Below are 21853 nucleotides of genomic sequence, written 5' to 3'. Positions count from 1 at the left end.
ACTGAAGTCTCCAGTGTCACATGATCCTTCACTTTTATTCAGAAAGGATTTGTTAAATTGATAAAAAGTGACAGTAAAAAATGTATATTGTTAGAAGATTTCTATTTTGAATAAATGCTGTAGTATCACAGGTTCCAAAAAATATTAAGCAACACAACTGTTTCACAACATTGATAATAAAATAATCGAGTATCAAATCAGCATATTAGAATGATTTCTGAAGGATCATGTGATGCTGAAGACTGGAGTAATGGCTGATTAAAATTCAGCTTTGCATCGCAGAAATAAATTATATTTTTAAAATATATTAAAATTAGAAAACCATTATTTTAAAAGGTAATATTTCACAATATACCATTTGTTCTGTATTTTTGATTAAATAAATGTAGACTTGATGAGCATAAGAAACTTCTTTCAAAAACATTTTAAAAAGTACTGTATACACTACAGTATATGACAATAGCTTTTAATTTTTGTTCAGAAAGGTTGAATGGCCGAAATGTTGATTTAATAATTGAAGAATAAGAATTTGAGATGAATGTATGTATGAATGAAGAAATGTTGCCAGTAATACAAATGAAATAAATAATACAAATAATAATAGCAATACACTGTGTAGAATACAGTGACAGTAAAATACAACAATAAAAGAAAGATAAAATACAATAAAATAACATTAATTATTGAAATTTGGCAAGATATTAAGACATTAAAACTACTAAGACTACTCTATTATTAACAAATAATGAATGAGTTAAAATAAAGATTATAGCTTTGAAATCTGAGGGTTTGCAGTACTAATAGAAACTTGGTTGTAACAGATGCATGGCTAAAACTCTTCCACTAACACCTGCATTTGATCACTTTCAGACAGTTTAGGAAAATGCGGAATGACATTGGAATGCCTGTCTCACTGAAAAGTCATATACTAATTGTACAGGGAAGAAACTGCAATTTTCTAATTTAACATTGTTGTGTATTGTTCAAGTGAGTCCCAGGAAACCATTGTTCCTTTTCCCCAATATAGAAAAGCCCTGATAAATGGCAGAAGAGGAGGTCTGATGATTACCAACCTGGCATTAAGAGGCCGTCGGCATGGCACAGAGTCCCTAATGCAGGTTCCAGAGGCAGGGTCTGCAAGCTCCACGATAACGAAGGGACGCTCCTCCAGGGTCACAACCCTCAGGTGCTGGGCATCATCGGGCGGCTGCAGGAAGGGGCCATAGCGAGACCAAGCAGGGTATCTCAGACGTAACACCCCGTTCTCCCACCATCCTACCTAAGACCACACAAACAGTGCATGGTCGAGGGTCAGAGATCATTTGCGACTCACGGTTGCAAAAATGTGGCCAATAATATAAAATAATAACCATTGTGGCCATGATAAATCAATAATACATGAAAGCCAAAGGTCTTTTCAACGATTTCAGCTATTTAAAATGGTCTATTCTAAACAAGTCACAGAGGCTGGATTACAGGCAGGAATGGCTTCCCTTCTTACTCAGGTTAAGCCTGTAAAGTGGGGAAGGATAGTGAAAAGTGAAAAATGAAAGACTATCGCCTCTATGTTCCTCTGTGAGCTTATAGATGAGGGCTCTCTAAAAACAGTCCTGTGCCCTTTTTACTCACTGGGGAATGAGTGGATTTTTCTTTTCAGAGAAAAAAAAAAAGACAGATTTTTAGCTAAGTGACGGGCCACAGAGGAAAAGGTTACGAGCCTGAGAAAAAACAGAGAAGGGGTAAAATGTGTCAAGATGGGCTATGACAGCATAACTGAGCTCATAATCCATATACAGAAGATCAAGACCTGCAGAATTGTACTGTGTGTATCAGAGACAGTAGTACGCACACATTCCTTGATAGGAAATAAACCACAACAAAGTGTGCAATTAAAAGCATGCTTGATGCAATAAATTATTATTTAATAATACATTTTTATTTGATCAAATACTAATATATTTTTGTATATTTTTATTTATTACTATGACTTATTACTATATAGATTATACTTTGTATAAAAAAGCCTTTATACAAAAAGTTTAATCTGCATGTATTAATAATAATTAATTATTATTCTTAATAATAATAATAATACATTTTCTTATACATCTTATACACAAAAAGCAGCTAAAAAAAGTTGATGTAAAACTAATTTTGGAAGACCTTTATCCACAAACAAAACATGTTTAAGAAATGCTACACCAAGTAATTCATCATAAGAAGACAGCAATAACAGAATAGCTGCGATATAAAGCATCAGTTAAATTTAAAGAGATATGTCACAGATATTTCCATTTACCACAAAAAATAGAAAAAGAATCTTCACATAGATCTTTTTCATACAACAGCTTATAGTGATCAAAGGTTGTCAAGCTTCAAAATGGCCAAAAATTAATGCAAAAAGCACCATAAACATAATCCATATATTTACATTCAGACTGAAGTTGAAGGCCATGATGCCATGACATCAAATATCTGAGACAAATGTCAAACCTGCAAAAAGGTCATATGTGCGTCTACTTTAAATCCCCCTTTAGAGTGCTTTTATTTCATTTCAAAAGCTTGACAGTTTGTGATCCATGATCTGTCGCTGCATGGAAAAAATATGATGATTTGTTTGTGAAAAAATAACATACAGGTTTGGAACGACACGTGGGTGAGTAAATAAACGACAGAATTTTTCCGTTTTCAGAAATATTCCTATAGGACACAACAACCTCTCGTTTGTAAGCAGCAAACACTTCATGCACAACTGTCCTGTCCCAATCCCAACACTCAAACTTTGTTCACAGCGTTGAGCCATAGGAGTCTCCCCTACACACCGGCAGAGACTGGCAGCTATCAGCACCAAAGCAGCCCTCGAGAGCTATTCAGATACAGCAAAAGATGTTCAGCTCTTATAAAACTGTTACAAAGTCTCCATGGCAGACGAAGAACAAATATACTTCTCATACGCTGTGTATTTGCAAGCGTACGACTCTAAGAGATCAGCCAGAGGCTGGCAGCTAGAAGACTTTGCATATTAGCACAGGATCAGTGCAGAAGCAACTAATTGAAAGGAATAGAGCAGGAAATGGCAGCAGTCAGCATGCGGATTCCTGCGAGCGCTAGTCTCATTGAGCTAGTTATCCCACTTTCTAACTGCCCTGTAACCGAGGCTGTGCCACTACAAAGGCTCCGAAATCAAACGCATCCGGGGCGGATCATTGGAAATTACAAAAAGCCGATTCGGCGACATCCGCTCACCTGGTCCCTGTCTCGTTCTCGGTTCATCAATCTGTCTGCTTGGGTCAGTTTGACTGTCCATTTGTCTGCTTTCTCTCTCTCTGTGTCACTCTCTCCACCCTTCTTAAACATCCACCTTTACAGTGTGTTAACCCAAAGATCTATTTTCTCTGAGCGCCACTGACAGGAGGGAAAGAGAACAAGAAGGGAATGTTGTGTCTGCATCTGACAGACAGCGTCATCCCAGAATCAGCCACGGAAAGAGAATCAGCCACACATCTCAACAGGTGACACCGTCTTGTATTGTAAGGATGTCTGAACAGCTTCATAAAATATGCATGGTGTGTCACAAAGTAGCACAACCAGGCAAGATAGGACTGTGTGGGATCCGAGTGGCTTTTTGCTGCTGCTTGAGGGATAGAAATGCTAATCATGCAGAGTGTTTAGTGTCAAGTCCTTACAATACTCTCTAATGTGTTTGAACGTGCTGTTGGGTTTCTCTTCTCCCTTTCTCTTCTCTCATCTTTCTCCTTTTTACCTCCGAAACGCGGCGAATTCTCAGGGCCGATCCGTGTCAGCCAGACGTCTTAACTCTTCTCGACGTCGGAATGTGGGCCGACAAAACGACCGAAATAGGAGTGTTGGAGCATGTGTGGAGAACCAGAGATCCTGCAGTGAATAACAAAGAGACAGAGTAGCAGAGATCTGGGCCCAAGCTGAGGGGGCAGAGCCTCACGCAGGCAGAGGTAGAGCAGGGGCCTGATCAAACACCGTCTCCCCCGGGAACGGATAATACTTTCACAGGGTGAAACACAAACACGCTGCCATGACACCCCCGTCCCTGTGAAAGTCCCTGTGAGAGGAGGATGAAACGAGGCGCTTTTACCCCAGCGCGATCCTTACAAATCCACTAGAAGATTTACACAGCATAAACACACATGGACACATCCTGACAGGTACAAAGAGGGTTTGGAAAAATGTGCCTGGCATTTCATTTCTTAAACGTCTCCCCCCTGATATGTATCGATTTATGAGAACAGCATGGACAAATGGGATCAAAAGCGCTGTAGCAGTTAGTTTGTTAAAGCACTATAAATGCTGCATGTGGAAGCCGTCACATGAAGTGCCTTGTGCACGACGGCTTCTGGTAGTTGAGTCATCCGCATCCATTGTCTGCTCCATGTTAGACGGAACGCATTTAAGACAACCAGAGACAAAACGGAGCGAAGACAAAGACGGCGTGCATCACATTTTAATAGAGTGCCCTCCTAAAACAAATGGAAATTGAAAACCACCTATAGTCAGCGTGGAAGCCTTTTAAACGTACATTATGGCGCCCCATTAAATATTTTATGTGAATCACAAAGACTCCGTGACTCTGAAGTACAAAAGCATCCAGACATCTCTAACAGCACTTTTCTCCAGAACATATCTGCAAATGAGACGCAGACGCCAAAGCCAGAACCATGCAACCCTTAACAGACTGTTGCACCGTTTGATGGGTTTTTTAAGAGTTGTTCCGTGCAAAGATTTCAAAAACTACAAAATACCACTGTTTTCTATAGAGTGTGCCATTGCTTGACCAAAAGTTTGAATGGAATAGAAAACTAAAACTTCTCTCAAGATTTACTCATGTAATACTCGTGTCATTTTGGCCTTTTCCACACACAAGGCTTTCGAACACTGATGGCAATTCATAACTATTTTCCTCTTTGGCAAATTGGTATGAATTTGTACAGTCTCATTTGTACTTTTTTCGTATGATGTGCTTACACCTCACTGACGGTTACGTTTTGGGGTGGATCTTCATGCTTACAGTTTTTTTCTTTAAAAAATCGTATGTTTTCGTACAAATTACATTGTACGAATTCACATGAAATCGCCACCACATTAAATAGTTACAGTTTGCAATGAGATCAGCTTGAGCTATGATAAGTCTTCAGAAGATTTGGAATATAAAACATGATTTATATGAAGCTCTTTTACTGTGAACGTTTTTTTTTTTTTTGCAGTCCCAGTAGTCACCATTCACTTTCATTGTGTAGAAAATAACATGATTAAAACACTGCTTAGCATCTCCTTTTATAGTCGACAGAAGATAGAAAATAATTTGGGTTTGGAACAACATGAGAGTAAACGACAGAATTCTATTTTTGGTTGAACTATCTGTTCAATACAGGATGAAATAAAAGATTTTAAGGAAATGAAAGACTGGCCTGATTCACAATGGACTAAATGTAGAACAGGCAGTGAAGAGGAGCTCATTCGCTGTCACCTAAACAAAGCCTATACAAGAACATCGACAAAACAAACACTCGACCTTTCAAGACGCCCAGGGCAACACAATCCCTGTGCATCCTCTCACTTTCCTACTGGAGCATGTTAAGGTGAATCTGTTGCATGACAGAACGCGCTGCCGTTCGAAGTGTTATCAGTGGCCCAAGGCATGACAATTCTCGTGAAAAGCATTGATTTTAAGCTATGTTGTGCTGCTGAATACACAGAGTACAGTATATAAAGCGCACAAATAAATATGGATGGTGACAAGCTATGGGAATCAGCAGAAAAATAACCCCCACTCTATATCGATACTTTTTTGCTCTTATGGCTCAATGTCAGTGAATATCGCTCGAAGGAATCAGAATTTCTCCCAAGTACATAATCCGCTGTCTTTTTCGCTGTTAACAGATTGTAGAGGTGGAGAACACAAGCGCTGCCAGGGATTACAATTTTTCAGTCTCTACCCTTGTCTTTGTGGCATCTAAATATTAATAATTCTGTTTTAAGGCACAGTTTGAGTGGCACCTTCATGTATATGACATTCTCCCCGGCTATATTTACTTAGTTGGGTTTGGTATCAGTTATTTTGTCTCACGACAGCAGTGCTCTGCGGGATAAATGTAGAGCCACAACGTCCCATGTGGCTTCAACGATATGCTGATATACAAGAAGCCAATACATTTTAAAGAGTTTTTATTCATTTATTTATTTATTCCTTTTCCGCTCAGAGATACTTAACACAAGCATAACTAGCGTAGGAAGGGGAAGAGGCAAAAGAGGAAATCAAATACACTCTCTAAAACCATTTCACAATTAACTATTGTCCATTTATTGCTATTCACATAATAATAATAAAGTCGCAAGCCAATAATGTAGGAAAGCATTGCTAATCTTAATAACATACTGAGGGTATCATGGATATGCATAGATAACAAGGCCAAATGTAAACATGAGCTAATTGTACATTATGTACGTCCTCTTGAAACCCTAATTATATGTTTATATCATTGAGGCTTTAACGTTTCTCTGCAGTACAGCAGAATTGCACCGTCAACACCACAACACTCTCTCTCCTGCACAATGTGATGCATTGTTCAGAGTTAATTGTAATGTTTTTTTTCTGCTGTGGACTGTCATGGGAAATGGTTTTCGAAATTAGAGTAGTGTCAAGTAGTATATCATTTTAAAACTGCTTTCAATCTATATGTCTTACAGCTACAATCTGTAACATTAGGTTTTCAGCTCTTAGACAGCAAGTACATCATTACGATAGTCATGATGGAGTAAATCGCACATTTTATTAGAGCACTGCGCTGCCGTTACCTTTAAATCCCAATACGTACCGCAATCGTTCATATGCGTAATTAACAGCGCACAAGAACAGTCATCTCGAATGATATGTGGTCTCTCGAAATCCATTCCAGCGCATTGGTACTGCAGTGCTCAGCATGGCTACTGCAATGCTGCTTTTCATCCTGGACATTACCAATCCATAACAGCAGTTACACAAGAACGAACAGAAATAGAATTCTGATTAGTTCTTACGTCTTCCCAGCCACTCCCAGGCGTGTAGGAGATGACATCCAGAAAGGGATTGGCCAGGTAGCCCTCGTTGTTGAACGAATAGTCCCGCCCACCGAGAGTGATGTTACTGAAATACCTGCAAAGCGAAGAGAACAGAGCAGAAACAGTCTGTTGAGATGGAAGAGACCCAGAAAGAATTAGTATTAAAGACTCAAGAGGACACGTCAAAGAGGAAATCTCACACAGAAAACTTCACAAACATCCTAATTAGGTCAGATTGCAAGTGTGTTGAAGGTAACCATTTTATTTCCTTCAGCAATGGAATCAAAGGAGGCAGTCACTCTATTTCGAGCACTTAATCTAAACCAGTAAAATACCCAGAACAGTGCCTAAATGTGACATTCTTTGTGACTGCTTCAAATGAATCTTTTTATCTTAAATCCAATATGCTTTTGGCAAAATGAAGACTGCACACTTAAAAAATGTGACTGGGTGAACAAGTTTAAAGGAGCAAAGTTTCCTCTGCTCTGTTCTTATGAGCCTTTTGAAAGCCTTTTTGTGAATATTCCTCACAAAATTCCGCCAAAGATCTGTGCGATAAAATGCGTGCAAAACCATTATGTATAAGCCTATTTAGCAAGCCATAATTACAACAGCAGCACTAAACAGGTGAATCTCTTTTCCCCATCAATCCTCTTCTGATGTGTAATGAGTGTGAGTCACACTGGTTGTTAAGTTGAGAGTTTCTGCTCAGTGAGTTCATATCGTTTCTCCATACTACGTGTAAAGCATGTTATAAACGGTGATTAACACAACATTTTTTAATTCAGGCTATGGTTCAGAAATTCTAGTTTCATCACTGGCAGTCAGTGTTTTTCTCATCAAAATTATCGATGAAACTGAAGCTTTTTTATTTTTCTGACGATAACGATTTCAACAAAATTTAATTTAAACGCACTGTTGACGAAAATAACATGAGAAAAAAATTATGCTGATTCTTTGAATTTAGCCAATAATGTCAGGGATATAAAATGTTTGAATATTTCAGTACATTTGTCTACTAAATACTTTAGTCTACTAAAATTAGATGGCATTTTTGTCAAATTTGACTTAAAATAAAATGACAAAGTTGTTAAAATAATATGATAAGTACCAGTCTGCAATATAAAGGTCAAGACTAAAACAAAAGTCTAAAACAACTGGAAGCAGCTGATACATCCTTGCGCATTCAAGTTAAAAACGGACCCATTCGCTCTTACGTAAGGTGAGTAACGTTCCCATTATAATAAATGAAACTGGCACATGCTTGTTAATTATAATGGGACTATTCTAGTTTAGTTGTGTTGCTTGCTTTCAGGGTAGAGACAGCGTCAAAATGCTGCAATTGTTTATCCGCTCCCACCCACTTTGTTGTCTTAAACACAGGGGCATGTTGAACGCCTCTCCTACAGTCCCTGTGGTGGGGGAGTAAAGGACATCCATGCCCCAAAGGTGCAGCACTTTCACTCTCATTAGAGTGTGTCATTAAGGATAAACTGACTTACTATAAATGCAACAAAGCAGCAAAAAAAAAAAACCCATTGCAACAAAGTTGAAGGTTAATGCTAAACAAAATGAGCTTTAAACACAGTTCTCAGGGTGAACATAAATTGAGGGCTTTTAAAAGATTTTCAAGATCACACAGTATAATAACATCATAAACTACGCTAAAAGCACCATTTATTTGCATGTGCTGGTTTAGCACTTGATTCACTAAATGAGTTACACAGGCAATATCATGCACACACGTTCACAAAAACAGATTTATTCGTGCTGCAATACCATGGGCAAAAATGGTTTAACTCTTTAGTGAATTTGCTCCTATGGGAGTGTCTAAATGATTTACTTATATGGTTGATATAACTATGGCTACTCCATATATAACTAAATTAAAATGTCACTGGTTATACTGTCCACAGTTCATCACAAAAAATGTTTGAACTTTTTCATAATTTTTTTACCAATACAATTACACATTATATATGCACTGCTATACAAAAGTTTGGTGTAAGAAAGATTTTTAATGTTTAATGTTTGGTATCTTTATGTTTACCGAGGCTGCATTTATTTGAACAAAAAACAACAATAATGTGAAATATTATTACAATTTAAAGTTTTCTATTTCTAAATATTTTAAATAGTTATTTATTCATGTGATGGCAAAGCTGAATTTTCAGCATCATTACTCCAGTCTTTAGTGTCCATCATTCTAATAAACTGATTTACTGCTCAAGGACCATTTCTTATTATTATCAATGTAGAAAACAGTTGTGCTTCTTAATATTTTTGTAGAAACTGTAATGCATTTTTTTCAGTATTATTTGATGAATAGAAAATTCTAAAAAACAGCATTTATTTGAAATAGATCTCTTTTTTTTACTGATCTCAACTTTCGAACAGTAGTATGTTTATTTTAAAGCCTATTTTACAGCCTTTGTTCACTGCCCAATGAAATCTCATTTGAAAAAAATAAAATCCCATCCTCCATCATGTCCCACTGAAAATGAATTTTCACTTAATACCACACATTACATTAGTTAAACGTTTTGCAAATATATTTTCATGTCCCATACGGAAATATGTACACATATGAAATATATATATGAAATATATCCACATATATAAAATATGTATGCCCATATATAAAACCTATAAGAAAATGGAACAATTGACATAAAACCAGCCCATATATTTTATGTATGTATAATAGTGTTTTTTATATACATGTCACATATATAATTATCAGTTTTCAAATAGAATTTGTGTAGTATTTGTTTTGTTTTTATGAGCTGGTCAAGAAGAGGTAAAATAATAATAAATAATACATTTTATTTATAAAAGATTCGAAAATGAGAGAAATTGAAATGAAATGTGGATAATGAGATAGAAATTGAAATGAAATGTGGATATGTAGATTGAAATAAATAGTTAAATAGTTTGGCATATATAAATTAAACATATCGGTGACATACAGTATTATATAAATAATAATCATATACATCATATTAATATATGTCAATATAGGCTACTCATTTAATATGGCAAATTTATATATGTTAAAAACCTATATCAACATATATGTAGAGATATGTATATATGTGATAGCAATATATTGTCTTATATTTAGCATATATGACGGCGTCACTAGCGATATAGGGACATATATGTCATATATTACGGTACATTTCCGTATGGGCATGGTCACTATGGTTGTGCTTGGTGTGAGACATGTTGTATCTTTCCGTGCAAAAAATACCAGTCAAATCTTGCATCGATGGAAAGAACTATCTCTTACTTCATTCTACCGCGAATCCTCTGCGTTCTGTTGCCATCCGTCTGGCAGTTAGTGACAAAGTGTGGACCTCCAGTGGCTCCGTAGTCCTTGCGCAACGCAACAGCTCCGTGGGTAAGGATGGACACCCCACGGGCGATACGTCTGCGGGGCTCATCCCTCCAACCCTGCGGTCTGACCGCAAAAAGGCGATTGGGTAGTCCGGTCAGGCCCAGCTCGGACAGAGCTGGACCCACCGCGAACCATATGTGGGAGGCACTGGCCTGACCAGCTGCCCAAGCAGCTTGGAACACCTGTTCTGCTTCCTCCTGAGAGCAGTACAACAACCGCACCTACAGTAGGAGTGGGGGCAAAGAGGACAGAGGGGACCAAGATGAAAACCAGAGAGCAGGAGCAAGAGAGGAAACAAAAGCGTGTGCGAACAAGAACACAGAGGTCAAAAGGGAGGAACAGACCACGAGCAGAATGAGAAGAGGAAATGGAAGAGAGGACAGGAGAGGTGTTGGGATTATATATTTCAGTGCTGGAACCAATGTGTAAAATCACTAAGAACTGATCATGAAAATGTCCCGTCTTTGCGATGTACTTGGGAGAGCCTCTTTCAGTGCTTGAAAAACGTCTTTCTTAAAAAACAACATTTAATTACATTTTACTGTTAAATTCTTATAATGAGAGTACTTCCATTTACATGAGAGCGTCCTAATAGGAAAAGAGCGATTAAAATGTCGCCGTCATCATTACATTTCAGATACTTCATAGAGCACATGCAGATCAAACGGAGCACAACAGAAAGGGAATGCAATCACTTGGATCAGTGAATTTGGATTGAATTTGAAATCCTATACGCACTGCAATTAATGATATATGAACAGTAACTTTAATGGGATTACTGAAAAATAAAGGGTTCATTACAGGAACTAATAAACTGATTACAGTAGACTGATGTACTACAGTATCATGTTCAGAGGGCAGAATGTGTTCGTTCCAGCAGAATCATAAGTTCTACCTCTTAACAGTAAACTTTGCTATTTAAATGCTTTTTTTTTAAACAGAAATTTCTAATTTTACAGGCGAGGAGCAGCTTTGGAGTAATGGTGCTGGGACATTCCTTAACGAAGACAGACAGATACTGGATGGAAAGAGAAGGAGAGAAAGAATAAGGGAAGAAATGAGACTAGCACAATCTGGGAAGGAGAGAGAGAAAGGAAGAAAAGAACAGAAACTGAGAGAGGGGCTAAATATTTCACCTTTACAATACATGAGAGAGAAAAAAACCCAAGAGAGACTGTAAAAAGAAGAAGAAAAGGTCAGTAGAGAACTAGGAAAATAACTAGAGAATGAGAGGGAAAAAGATCGAGAATTCAACCTGTATCTAAACTCACCAGACCTGAACAAAACAGATTAAGTGTTGATATTATGTTCTTGTTCTGTGTGCGTGTTTATGTAGAGTATACAGTATATCCTGTCCGTGTCTAAAGTAGGGGTGTGCGGTACCTCGAAAATCACGGTACGAGTAATATCATGTTCATGGTAATGTATATAGAATCAAAAGCACAAAGCTGCTGTGCACATCCCAAACACCCAGATTGGGCTCAGGTGCAGGACAACTAAGTTATATAAACAAAAATAAAGACGTGTGAAGTCCGCACACTGATTTTAACTGCTTCCAAAATGGGTTTATTATTAAAAAGGCAACGTTTCGACCATCAGGTCTTCATCAGGCACAACCTGATGAAGACCTTTCATTGTTCGTTGTGCCTGATGAAGACCTGATGGTCGAAACGTTGCCTTTTTAATAATAAACCCATTTTGGAAGCAGTTAAAATCAGTGTGCGGACTTCACACGTCTTTATTCATGGTAATGTATATATCACATTATAAAATGGACAGGCCTGGTCCTAGCTTCTGATTGGTCAACGCAGCATTCCCGCCATGCTAAATTCCACATTTTAAATCACGCAGCAGATACGCTGAAGTACTATAATAGCAATCACTGCTGACTGAACCACCATCATACTACTTACTGTATTCTACTATGTAACTTTCTGTTTTCTTTTTTTTTAATGCATACTTTATATATGTGTGCAATATTTATTTCGGTGTGTGTGTGTGTGTGTGTGTGTGTGTGTGTGTGTGTGTGTGTAATTGGGCAGAAGCACTGCAGACTGAATCTAATGCATACGGCATTGGGTTGCACCGCCACAGGCTCTGTGTTATATTAACACTGACATCAGTGCACTGGGACCCACAAGGCACAATAACACCCTCTAACACACACATACACAGAACAATAACAGCCTGGAGCCAGGGGGAGACAGAGGACAACCTGTGACACACATACACACACATACACATACACATTACACAAATATAGGTAGAGATTGGAAAGAGAATGAGAATGAGAGGAGAACGGGAAAAGGACAGTGAGAGGTCACAGAAAGATGGTGGAGTAAACAGCCAAAAGAAAAAGTCAAAGAAATGGTTGAGGACAGGAAGTGATGTCAGGTAGAGGGAGGAAGAATAAGTGAATGATTAAATGAGCGAGTAAGCGAATAAGTGAGACATAAATGCAATGACCTTCCCTCTCTACCTGTGCTTCGTTCTCTTTCAGCAGCCGTCGTGCTCGCGCTCCTCCTGGGTCATCGGTTAAATTCAACATCACTATGCTCTTCTTCTCCCAGCCGATGAATGACCCGTCGGTCAAACCTTCCACTATCGACAAGAAGTCCTGGTAGCCATGGTGACGTGTGGACACCACTGAGAAGGCCGTCCAATCGTACTCCTCCAGCACCTCAAAGATCACCTCCAATTGGAGTGCGGTGGAAGAGCTGAACTGTAGGAAGATTGAGCCGGTCTCCTGCAGAGCAATTAAGAAGGTAAACGACTACATTTCCCAAGACTAAAGACCGTCGATTCATTCCTTGCATAAGGCATCATGGGAACAACATTTCTAATGTGATATTCTTCTCTAATCGTGACATCAGACAGAGCTAGTCTTCTGCAGTGCAATTAGGGGGAAAAAATAACTACATTTCCTGTGATTGAAGACTATTTATTGCCTCCATAAAGCATCATAGGAATTCAATTTCTTATAAAGAGTTTCTGAGATTTGCAGCCGCTGTAGAAACAGGAGGGAGGTACTTCAGTGACTCCAATCGTCACCGGAGTACATCGCACAGATTCCAATTTAATTTGCAATGCAATGGAGTGTGCGTGTAGGTCCGGGAGAGTGTAGGATCCAATGCAACATCATCAAAAGGATTTAATATCATGTCTCCAGAGTTAATAATAATAATAATAAAACATTTGTAAATGAAAAAATCCTGTCTTTTTCCTTTTGTTGTTTTCACACTGTGCTAAAGAGAACATGTTATAAATGTCGAGATGAGCAACTGAAATTGCGAAACCCAGACCGTAGCACTTCAGTGAACACAAGAGAGAGAAAAAAGAGCAGACCATATGGCCTGCAGCGGTAATGCATGACCCTTGGCCTTGCTATTTATCCAAATGGATGTTAGTAATGCCATCCCTTCCTACAGTTATCGGTGTGCCCCGATCAGGCCCCGACAGAGACGACGGCAGCCCTATCTCTGTCCGTTTAACACTCCTCCTCAGGCGGTACCATTAACAAACAATGCCTTTATAGCACTGCAGCAAGCCAAACACTATCTAGCAAGTGTTAGAGCTCATTAACACCAAGAGCTTGCAGAGAGATGTTTGTGAGGAATTTCCACAGTCCAAAGAAACTATTGTTTTTTTTTTCTTTTAAAAGAAAATAGCGCTGTCAAATAATTCAGTGCAGTTAAAGTGCATCTGAGACTGTTCAAACTGGTCTGTTCTGAGAAATCTTCAATGGCCCAGTTTTATTTTGCTATTAAATGGCATAGACAGTACAGTTAAACAGGAAAAAATACTATTCATTTCAATACTGCTATACTTCAAAATTAAAATCAATCGTACTGGCTGTGTACAATCGCTTTTAATAGACATTTGACTTAGCATTTGCTTACACTAGCAGGCTTTGTTTCTGTATTTAAAATTATTTATTTAGTAGGCAGCAGATTTGCTGTGAAGATTTGCTGTGAAATCCAAGGTTGATCAATGAAATGTGCACAGAGGTTAAGTCAAATTAATTTAACTCAATATGGAATCATTGTAAATAATCACTAGTTGCTTTCTAACTTTAATGTACTTACAGTAATTGAGTGAAATCAAACTTGCGGTCACATTGGTGAAATTTCATAGGCAAAAAAAAAAAGGTTTATTGAGGTTTAGTGTAGCAATACATGAAGCACTGCTCACACAGACTCACTCACTTTCAAACCAAGCAGCTGTTTGTTGGTCAACGCGGCAAATTCGCATGACCAACTTGAACATGGGTGAAATCTGCTTGGTGAACTCCTAATCATGTGGATTCCTATTGAAATGACAGGATTTTATCTGCGAAATTTGGTTGAGCAATGACAAATGTGACTGCATCTTAATTCTGTAAACAGCCATACCTGTGGTACCCTGCCCAGACCCGCTCCCCCTCCCACAGCAACGATGGGGAGGCCGGTCTGGGCCGAAACGAACTCCAGCATGGGGGCCAGGGGGCCGGAAGCCAGCGGAAGGGGTCTCTCATCTTCATACACTAGTCCCTGAAGGGGTCTGGCTGCCAGCAGGTCACACAGCTGAGAAAGCAGCGTCCTGGGACTGCTGTCATTCACCTGTAGTCAATTCACATTCACATTCACATTCATGTTCACATTCACGCCACATTAACTTCTGTAGTTTTAAATAAGCACTCCTGTTTAAGTGCCCATAATATTACTCTACTTTACTGTTTGCACTTCAGTTAACTTAAAATCAGCCTGCCTGTGGTGAAAATCAAGTTTTTAATGTTGTTTATATGTCTATGTGTTGTTTTTAATGTGCTTCAAGACAAACCATGTGCAAATTCATAAGTCAACACCATTGCTGAGTATTTTCTCCTTAACACTGCAGTGAAAAAAAGACAGTCTCAAAAACGCAGTTTGAAATTGCTGGTGTTTCTGACATCACAAATTACCTTATAACCAATCACGTCAACGTGCTGGTGGGCTTTAGCATATCATTAATAGCGAACTAGCAGGGAGTCTCGAGAGATGCCAGGTTTCCCGGTATATATTTTTTGTTGATATGAAAAATCGGGTAGATTTAGCAATATAACGGGTGAATTATTTATATTACGATGTTATGATGAACTATATGCCTTTCTCCACTGACTTTCTGAGTTGTTCAAAACGTTTCTGATGATTGCTACTTGGAAGGCAGGCTGAGATGGCGAACGGGAACATAGTTTGTGTAATATTAGCAACATAGCTGTTTGATAACATAGTCAAGCAAAAGGCCAATCATATTAATTACCGTTATGTGTCCGACGTTGTAAAGAGCGATACCATTGTGCAGCGTTAAGTTGGCCGAGTGGATCTCTGAGCTGGTGTGAGTGAATGGAGGTGGGGCTAATTAGCATATTCATGGTATTTAAAAAAAAAAAAAAAAAAAAAAAAAAATTAACATCTTTTTGGCGATCAAAGATGAGTTGAAAAGGGTTAAAATGATTGACTACAGGGGGACTTTAAATGAACAAAGTGTTCAGGTATTCTAGGTTACTCTATATGTAAAATCACAATCTGTCTCCACCCTGAAAGCAATCAATTCCGTTCCAGTTGCATGACCTCTTTCAGACTGACCTGAAGCCAGATTACGTTTGCGGATCCCCATTGGGTGACGACGCTCTCACCAAAGCTGCTGTGCACACGTCCGAAACCTGGGTACGGCACCCGACCCGCAGCTGCTGCAGCCCCTGCTTCCCCTTGTTGAACGGTTGAGCCCGCGTGGATCACTGCGATGTTGAAGTGCATTGATGCCACCGGGTCCCGTTCGCGCTCTCTGGGCCGGAGCAAGAGATGAGGGGAGGAGCTAGTCTGACCCGCCCATTCTACCAGGGCCAATAGCAGAGACAGCGTGGGTACTGTGACCATGGCAACAAACATGGAGGCCAAACGAGAGGGCACAAAGAAAGCCTGAGTGAAACCAGGAAGGGAAAAGCAAGAGAGAAACTTCAATTAAAATAAAATAATAAATTCAATATATTGCATACAATTAAAAAAAAAACTTGAGAGATACAGATAGTAAAGATTAGAATGAGAGAAAGAAAGCGAAGTAGAACAAGCAAGATACCAAGAAAGTAAGAGAACAGACAAAAGAAGGGAGGAAAATGTAATGGGCTTTATTCAGGCCACAGGCTGAAATGGAGCAACACAGGAGGAAAACAAACACAGAAAGAGTGTAATTGATAGAGGGATAGAGAGAAACTGCATGCAATTTTGTGCATAGGCTACAGGTTTAGTTTAGCTGTTCTAATGAAGGCCTAAATGTCCTAGTGAAACCGTCTTGTGAGAGCACTTGAAGTGTATTTAACTATTTGGAGGGCTCACCGATCAGCCAAATCATGTTTTACTTTAAAGGGATAGTTCACCCAAAAATGTATTCTGTCATCATTTACTCATCCATGTGTTGTTCCAAACCCACAAAACTTTCGTTCATCTTTGAAACACAAATAAAGATATTTTTATTAAAAAAGCTACACAACTACCACTTTGACGCTTCAAAAAGTTCATAAAGAGATTGTAAAACTAATACATATGAATTGACCGGTTAAATCCAAAATTTCTGAAGTGACATGATTGCTTTATATGATGAACAGAATGAATTTAGGATTTTATTCACTCAGATCTTATTAAAAATATATTCAATTGTGTTCCGGAGAGGAACAAAAGCCTCACAGGTCTGGAACGTCATGAGGGTGAGTAAATAATGACAGAATTTTCCTGTTTGGTGAACTAACCCTTTAAATGTAATCATGTCAACAGGCTTGCACAAGGGTTCTGCCTATATTAAATAGGTCATGGCAAAAAAAAAAAAAAAAGTTTTCACAATAATGAAAAGGAAAAATCTTTTAAATCTTTAAACCGCATGTGCATGTATTCTGGATTCATGTTAGTTGTAACTTTTTTCACGAATATGTAATACATGATGTGAGTGTACACATCCTAGTCATTATTTTTTTTAATGATTTCAAAAAAAGGTTTTAAAATATAGGCTATATATAAGGTAAACCGAGAAAGCAATTCGTAACCATTTTATATTTTGATGAATTTGTATGAATTTTCACAATCATTTTGAGCAATCTTCGCCCTACTGAGGGTTAGTGGTCTCTGTGAGGAGTAGAAGCTAAGAAACACACGAGACAGGAGTAACAAACTACATCAATCTTGTTTACTCTTCACTTCCGTTCTCACACATTACGCCACAACACTTCCTTACAACACTCTTTTAAAATAGTAGTCCCAACACAATTCTACCCATGCACGAACACAACAGTTAGATTTAGGGGTGGAGTTTCATGCTTATTTTTTTCTAAAAATCATGTGATTTCAGCAATCCTATATAATAAGATCATTACAAATCACACTGTAGGACATGGATCTATTGAACTTGGGAACGTCATGTAGACTGTACGAAGATTATACCTTTTGAATCGTAGGCTATACGACGCAAGTTAGTATAGAAGAATAAAACGTCATCTGCATGCGCTAGTGGTAAAAAATAGAGAAAGAAGAATTGCACCTTGGCAAATGTTGTTTTTATGTGTGCTGAAAAAAAAGGATGGAGCGAAAGAGGAGAATATGGACGCTGTCATTGCTATGGAAAAGAGGCATGCCAATTTTGCAAATGGAGCTTGAGGTAAGTAGTTTTAGGTTTAAGCGCAATATCGCATTGATCAATATGCCATTTCATGTTTTCATAGACAACACTTTTCAAATTTAAGCAGAGAAGCAGTTTTTATTTCCTGAACAATAAAGATCATGCCAAACTAATTCAGAAAAAAAAATCATCACCTCATTAATAATATAGCTTCTGAGGTCTCTCTCTGTGTGTGTGTGTGTGTGTGTGTGTGTGTGTGTGTGTGTGTGTGTGTGTGTGTGTGTATGTGTGTGTGTGTGTGTGTGTGTGTTAATAATAAAAAACAGTCAAGGAATGAATGTTGGTTACTAAGGTGAATAAATAATAACAAACAATAAAATATAAACACCCACATAAATACTTCATACCCACACTCACATACCAACATCACCGAACACACGCACACCAATAAAATGATTTAGAGAGTTAGAGGTTAGTGCAGTTGATATGTAAGAAAGTATCTCCACACTGTCTTAATCTTTTTTTCTATCTCAACCACACACACACACACACACACACACACACACACACACACACACACACACACACACACACACACACACACACACACACGCACACGCACACGCACACGCACACGCACACTACAAGCAAATCATTTTCAATTTACTTTTGTGGCAGCCTCCTCCTGCCTGCTCCTCTCTGTTTCATGACTTCAGGTGCTAATGCAATTGCTTGGAATCACCAGGCTCTGACATAATATTCCCTCTCTCCCAAATCTGTCACCACTCTCTGGGTTTGTTCTCTTTTTGTTGTATTCTCTTTCTCCCACTGTTATATTTATCCATCTCTAAGTCTGTTGGTCTGTTGACCCTGACAAGTCCTTCAGAAGAATGAGAGAAAGAATTAAGAGGCCAAAGACGACGGAAGAATGAGAAGAATATGGGAGGGATGGAGACAGAGAGAGAGAAAGAGGGAGACAGGCAGACATTGGAATTCTGTTTGGTTGAAAGAGGTAAATATAGTCCTAATGACTAAGATGTGGACAGAGATGGGGAGGAGGGGGAAATGGAAGCAGTGGAGAAAAAGAAAGAGGGATGAAATATGGAGGAATAGAGGAAAGGAGAGAAATATTGATTACTGGGGTATGTGTACGTGTTTGGCCTGACCAAACACTGGCAATCCTCCAGTTTTGACAGACAAGGGATAGTGTGTGTGTGTGTGTGTGTGTGTGTGTGTGTGTGTGTGTGTGTGTGTGTGTGTGTGTGTGTGTGTGTGTGTGTGTGTGTGTTGGGGTTGGAATGCACGAAAGAGCACAAGACCACATTCCACAACAGCATATTACTGTTTTTGAGTCACTTCAAATTAACCTGGTGTAATCATAGCCTGGGCTTGTCATTTGGGATCCCACTGTGCTAATGTTGTGCAAAAGCAGCAATTTACAGCCGCTTCCACAGGTTGCATTATACAGTAAGGAGACGTGGGAAGTGCACATGCAGTCCTGAATTCATCAAAGAGAGCCAAAAAAACTCAATGATATATCATCCACAAAGGAAGGGACATGTGCTTCGCTGTTGCTTACAGACCCCCGGGCGATTCTAAAATACTACAGAGTACATTACTATAACGGCTCCATATAAATTTACATAAATCTCTTGTGTCCCTGACTGGTTTATTAAATATGCTGTGAACACTGTGCTTTAAAAGACATGTTCAGTTCAGTTATTTACAATGAAGTTATACAGCACAAAATGTATGTTTACACAATTATTCGATTTATAAGACACAAGGTCAATTTATTTCCATTACAAAGAACTTGTGCAGTTTATGGGTCTTATATCATTACATTCATGCCTATAACATATAAATATACATATTGGCAATATTTCCAAATATAAAAGGTCTATTTAGCCAAGTCTGAATTTAAGTACTTTTTGAGATTAAAAATCTTGACATTTGCTCTAGCTCTGCTTACCATGGCCACGAGAGGAACATCAATGTTTGATTTATGAAAATATATATATTTTAAGGCATTAATTTCAATTAACTGTTGATCCAGTTGACAAAAACGGTCTGAATGATTTATTCAGAAAACTTACTGATTCGGTTCCCTAGTTCAATTCGCTGGAACAATGGTCCCATTGCAGCAGTTCAATGGGGAAGCTCACTTAAGGGGAAGATTATCAGTGAGTGAATAGCACCACATATACAGGGGTTAAATTGGGCTGAGGCCGTCTGGCACATAGGCTTAAACTGGTAGCCTAACTTATCAGTGGACTTTGAACTTTCCTCGTATATTTTCAACAATATAGGCTATATTTTTTTGACACCTTTTTTCGTTATTACTAATTCAAGCCATGATTCAAAAGCGCTGCATTTTAAGAGTTAAATAATGGACAAAACAGCACGCAAGTGAATTACAGTAGTGTGAGCACAGTGACAAAGCTTGCACACAAAATATAAACCTGCAAAAACAACAAACCCCAAAACCAAGCACAAAAAACTCATTTGATTGTCCACAAAAATCAGCACGTTGCGAGAAGTAACAAATCTGCGAGTCCTGACAGGTCTGACCTGACCTGACAGCAGAACTGACCACAAGAGAAGCGTGAGTTCTGTTCTGCACGCGCACCCAGATCTGAACACATGCGATGCGCTTGCTTAAATCTTCACATACAAGAGTTTGATTTGACAGGGGGTGGGGTCCAAACTTGTGTTAACAAATGCTATTGGCTGCTGGCCTTCTTTAAACCTCTTATTTTCATTGGCTGCTTGTATTACGTTAAAGGGATACGTTTTCTTTTTGTGTTTAATGTCGGGATGGGCATTTAAAAAAAAAATTGTATTCGAATATTTGGGCTAATAAAAATCTAATATTCAAATATTCATTTATTTAAAGAGATACTTCACCGATTAGCATTAAGCTTTGTATCAAACGTGGTAGTATTTTCGATTGACCATGCTTCCCTCCCTCATATATGAGAGATTTATGTATGAGAGATTTATGTATTTTTTGTCTAGAAAAAAATACTCTGATGACACAAAAAAAGTAATTTTGCGTCATTGAGGGTTTCTGGCCAGAGGCTAAAAACTACAGCCAGTAGTAGTAGCTAGTTCTGCATGTTTTAAACCCGCCCATAGAGGGTGGGATCTCACTCACAGAATGTACAAATAGTGTCAGCCATCTTTTTTTTTAAGCTAAGCTAACAGGCTCTTGCTCTGTGGAGAAAGCGGAGTAGTAGGGGTGACCATACGTCCTCTTTTTCCCCGGACGAGCCGCAACACAGCGAGGAACAGCCGCGGAAGATGGAGGAACCAGAGGCAGTAGAGGAGCGAGACCCGCCTGGCTGTCAGGAGGAAGAGCCCGGGCAGACTCGTCACGGAGATTTACGATAAAACGGCGTCTTTTCAGTTTTGAGTCAACTAGTAACCTATTTGTATCAAGTCTTCCAATACTGGCCTCTGTAACCGGTAGGCTTGGCCTCGTAGGGCAGCGAAGCAAGTGCATTCTGGGAGTTGTTGTCTTTCATCCACATGAGCCAAAAATACATTTTCGGACTTTTCTCAGAAGGCACCAACTTCTAAAATAATTTCACATTTCTACTACATACATGACCCAATTTAAATACACATTCATCTTTCCAGCGATGAAGTATCCCTTTAAATTAGGTTTAACGAGAAAGCCGTTATTTTTTTTTAAGAATAAGGTTTTTTTAAGTTGTTGTCACCATTTCTGAACAAGCTTACAATTAGGTAATATACACA

At 38.6% G+C, this 21853-nt stretch overlaps 1 protein-coding gene across 2 annotated transcripts in view; it reads right to left on the bottom strand.

The window, feature by feature from the left end:
• grin2db (glutamate receptor, ionotropic, N-methyl D-aspartate 2D, b) overlaps positions 1-21853 on the bottom strand; it is a 107832-nt gene that overhangs the window by 26657 nt on the left and 59322 nt on the right. For both annotated transcript variants that reach the window (XM_079626006.1, XM_079626007.1), the window contains exons 2-7: positions 16075-16407; positions 14863-15069; positions 12951-13217; positions 10364-10692; positions 7051-7165; positions 1074-1279 (exon numbers count right to left, since the gene is read on the bottom strand). In XM_079626006.1, coding sequence (XP_079482132.1) covers positions 1074-1279; positions 7051-7165; positions 10364-10692; positions 12951-13217; positions 14863-15069; positions 16075-16407 — 1457 coding nt within the window. The remainder of the gene's footprint in view (positions 1-1073; positions 1280-7050; positions 7166-10363; positions 10693-12950; positions 13218-14862; positions 15070-16074; positions 16408-21853) is intronic.

The sequence above is a fragment of the Phoxinus phoxinus genome (genome assembly GCF_949152265.1).
Source record: "Phoxinus phoxinus genome assembly, chromosome: 10".
NCBI classification, from domain to species: domain Eukaryota; kingdom Metazoa; phylum Chordata; class Actinopteri; order Cypriniformes; family Leuciscidae; genus Phoxinus; species Phoxinus phoxinus.
This window is presented reverse-complemented; position numbering and strand designations above follow the sequence as displayed.